General features: G+C 43.6%; 1 protein-coding gene across 1 annotated transcript in view; it reads left to right on the top strand.

Annotated features, from left to right (window-relative positions):
- LOC108666170 (filamin-C) overlaps positions 1 to 2,939 on the top strand; it is a gene marked incomplete at its 3' end in the record, with an annotated part of 68,931 nt that extends 65,992 nt beyond the window's left edge. Inside the window, exons 38-40 of the mRNA XM_047879808.1 lie at positions 694 to 787; positions 2,396 to 2,466; positions 2,728 to 2,939. Of these exons, the coding sequence (XP_047735764.1) occupies positions 694 to 787; positions 2,396 to 2,466; positions 2,728 to 2,939 (377 nt within the window). The remainder of the gene's footprint in view (positions 1 to 693; positions 788 to 2,395; positions 2,467 to 2,727) is intronic.
- Positions 2,940 to 4,505: the final 1,566 nt, after the last annotated feature.

The following is a 4,505-nucleotide window of genomic DNA, read 5'->3' as shown; positions in this document are numbered from 1 at the left end:
CGACGTATCTTAACGCACCACGACGTATCTTAACGTACCACGACGTATCTTAACGTACCACGACGTATCTTAACGTACCACGACATATCTTAACGTACCACGACGTATCTTAACGTACCATGACGTATCTTAACGTACCACGACGTATCTTAACGTACCACGACGTATCTTAACGTACCGCGACGTATATTAACGCACCATGACGTATCTTAACGCACCACGACGATCTTAACGTACAACGACGTATATCTTAACGTACCATGACGTATCTTAACGTACAACGACGTATATCTTAACGTACCATGACATATCTTAACGTACCGCGACGTATATCTTGACGTACCATGACATATCTTAACGTACCGCGACGTATATTAACGCACCACTCTTAACGTACCGCGACGTATCTTAACGTACCACGACGTATATTAACGTACCGCGACGTATATTAACGTACCACGACGTATCTTAACGTACCACGACGTATCTTTACGTACCGCGACGTATCTTAACGTACCACGACGTATCTTAACGTACCATGACATATCTTAACGTACCGCGACGTATCTTAACGTACCGCGACGTATATTAACGTACCACGACGTATATTAACGCACCACGACGTATCTTAACGTACCGCGACGTATCTTAACGTACCACGACGTATCTTAACGTACCACGACGTATCTTAACGTACTGTCCGCTTCGTCCCGCGCGTCAATGGCGTCCATTACTTCCACGTCAAGTGCCGGGGCATCCAGATCCCCGGCAGCCCATTCCGCCTCAGGTAATGTGGGTAATGGTAATGGGCACTGGTAATGGGTAGGCACTGGTAATGGGTGTGGGTACTACCCATACCCATAACTCAGGTAATGGCACTGGTAATGGGTAGGTAATGGGTGTGGGTACTACCCATACCCATAATGGTACTACCATTACCAATGTGGCACTGGTAATGGGTAGTGTGAGATTTGATTTCGATGTTGTTAGAGTTTGTAGTGTCTAATTTATGTTTAATATTTTGATAGCCCAATATTTATTTGTAAGCTCTAGTTTTTTCGAGTGCAGCGCGTTTCGTAGACAGTATACCTGCCGTGGCTCTTATTTCCAATCGAAATCGATTTTCACCATGGCAAAATTTTAACGTTGCAAGACAAGACATTAATAAACTCGATGGTCAACTTTTGGGAGGCTTGAAGTTTTAAGTGAAATAAAGAAAATAATTAGTGTAAATCAGTTTTGTATCCTCGACGACTGACTAATTATTATAACAAGATCTTTTGGAGTCAGATCAAAGCAGAAGAGTTTAACTCGTTGTGAACACCGGAATTGCGAACTGAGGTCGGGTAGATCCTGCATAGCAATTCAAGATTCAACAGGTAGGCACTGGTAATGGGTGTGGGTATCACCCATACCCATAATGGTACTACCCATACCCATAATGGTACTACCCATTACCAATGTGGCACTGGTAATGGGTAGGTAATGGTCGTCGAAGTACAGATGTTTGAGGTAAGGGTGTCATGGTTCTTTAGTTGACTCACGTGCCGTAAGTGCGTCAATTCATCGCACGTATCGATTCCAAAATCCACAAATCCTGATTGCCCAAAGTGGCTCCGAGTATCTGTTAAGCTTGAAGGTGCACAGCTGAGTCAGGAGGCAGAGAAAGTGGTAGGTTCGAACCAAAACTCTTGCCGCGATGTTCTGATATAGAAGTCACGTCATTCCGATGCAGGCAGATGCGCAACACACACAACTATATTCGTAAACAAGGTTACATCGCATCGGGCAAGAATAACATCTATGTACCTGAAAAAAAAAAAAATTTTGAAGTTATTCAATAGACAAACACGCAAGTTAGCATTCGAAAAAATATTTCAGAAATACAATTTTCAGTTCTTTGGACATTGTTTCAGATGAGCAAACTAAATAGGGGTAAGTAAAATGAATGGTTTTCTTACTATCGTCATCAGCAACTGAATCATAATATCTAACAGTCATCACATAACGCTTTATTTTATTGAACACAAGGCACAAATATGCGATATAACCTTGTTTATGTATACAGCGGTTTGCGCATCAGCGTACGCCGGAATGTCGTCACGTAACTTCTGCATCTGGCTGTCTGAACACCGCGGCTGGCACTTTCGTTCGAACCTGCCACTTTCTAAACCTTCTCACTCGGCTCTACCCTCTTGCTGAACAGTGCGACGTAACTGTGTCTGGCAGCGATTTCAAGATATTGCACCATCTTAATGTACCATGACAAATCTTAACGGACCACGACGTATCTTAACGCACCACATCCCTATTAACGTAACACGACGTATCTTAACGCACCACGACGTATCTTAAGTACCCCCACTTACCCTAACGGACCTTGCTTACCCTACAGGGTGGGAGAAGAGGAGGCTGACCCCGCCGCGTGCTCCAGCAGCGGCAAAGGCCTCATCGCTGTCGAGACTGGTACGTATACCCCTACTTGTTGTTGTTAATTGCCCGGGGTCCGGGAGTTGTGTCCGTGTTTGGCCCCCCGGGAGCGACGGGTCGCACCGGAGGGGTCCATCCACCACGAAGCGGCCCGGACGTCGGATGGCGTATACCCCTACTACCCCTGGTACGTATACCCCTAAATCTAACTTCTTATCGATGTACTCCAATGTAGGTACTTCGATGTACTCCAATGTACAACAATGTACTCCACTGTACTCCAATGTACCACTGCAGGTGTGAAGGCGGACTTCGTGGTGGACACGTGCTCAGCGGGGGCGGGTACGCTGGCCGTGACCATCGATGGACCGTCTAAGGTGGCGATGGACTGCACGGAGGTGGACAACGGCTACAAAGTCCGCTACACGCCCCTTGTTAATGGCTTCTATTATGTGCACGTCAAGTACAACAACGTGCACATATCTGGGTCACCCTGGAAGGTGGGTCAAGTACAAATCTGGGTCACCTCATTTAAATAATATAAAAAATTCATGGATAATCTATATTGTAGTATATTGGCACATTGTTCGCGGTAAACCGTACGAAATAAGTTGATTTTCAAGGAATTTAAAAGCAAAAAGAACGTCAAATAAATTCACCATATCGATATTGAAAACGTTGCGGACTCCAGCTCCATCGTCAGTTCGAAAATCTAGAAAAATTAAAACAATCATCCTAATTCAAACTCCAAAGTCGGACATTAAAACCTAAAATTTACAGATTAGAGACTAATCAACCCTAAAATCGAAAACAAACACTCGCGAAGCAATAGAAAGTAAACACTAGAAAATTAAAGCCTAGCGATTTTTTATTTCAAGAGGGTAAGAACTGTGTGCATTATTGAGACACGGTTTTTGTTGGAAGATATGTAGAGACTCCGAAATCCTCAAGTGCGAGCAGCCAGAGATGGAACCGAGTATCCTGAAATCCTATGCGATACAGCCACATCGCACTGTTGACTGTTCAGCATGGAGGCGCAAGGAAGAATGAGGAGGCTTGGCGAGAAGTAAATTCGAACGATTGCTCCTGCCGCTGTGTTCAGAAACCCGGATGTAGAAGCTTCGTGACGTCATTCTAACGTACGCAGATGCGCAGCGCGCAACTGTACTCATAGACCAGGTTCGATCACATCCGGGCAGGAATAACGTCCTTATGCTTGAAGAAAGAACCAATTTTAACCTTATTTACCAGCAACACGTGCAAATTAACATTCGGGAAATATTTCATTACCAAAATCCAAAGCTCTCTGGACATAGATTCAGACGGGCTACCAAAATAGGGCAGAGTTTTTAAAATAGGGCAATAAATAGTGTCCTTGCTATCGCCTCCAACCACAGTTTCAGAAAATTTGTTAGGTAAAAAACGTTTGATTTTACTAAACACATGGCACGATGGAAACACATTCAGCTGAAATATATTACGAATGAATTCAAATTCAAAATGCATATCATGGAAGATGGAACAAATTCTATAACTGCGGTGTATCAAAGTTTGAAGACCATTCAATTTGAAACGAAACTATCAGAACCTAAAGAAGTTCATACCCAAGTCGGTAAATGTGGGTTCTCGATAAACTGATGTCTGAAAACGACCGCCAGATTAACTTACTTTACAATCGAGAAGCTATTGTTGGTTTCTAATTCTATAGTGAGACCTCCATCGTCCAAACAGACGATGGAGCTGGACTTCGAAACGTTTTCAATATCGATATTTTGAATTTACTTGGCGTTCTCTTTGCTTTTAAATTCCTTAGTAACTTGCGTTTTAAGTTGATATTCTTGTTAGCTTTAGACTTTCCTGCACTTCTCAACCAAAATTGCATTGGTCAACTTTTGTTTGTGTGGGTAATTCTTAGCCCCGAACCTCCCTAGACTGCCTAGCCTCCCTGGCCTCTCTAGCCTCCCTATCACCCCCATCCCCCCCTAGCCCTGTCTCTTATACACATCTAGATGTGTATAAGAGACAGCCATAATGGTACTACCCATACCCATAATGGTTGTCTCTTATACACATCT

This window comes from Hyalella azteca, unplaced genomic scaffold, assembly GCF_000764305.2.
Source record: "Hyalella azteca isolate HAZT.00-mixed unplaced genomic scaffold, Hazt_2.0.2 contig3869, whole genome shotgun sequence".
NCBI classification, from domain to species: Eukaryota; Metazoa; Arthropoda; class Malacostraca; order Amphipoda; family Hyalellidae; genus Hyalella; species Hyalella azteca.
Note: the sequence above shows the minus strand (reverse complement) of the source record. Positions and strands in the feature narration are given on the sequence as shown.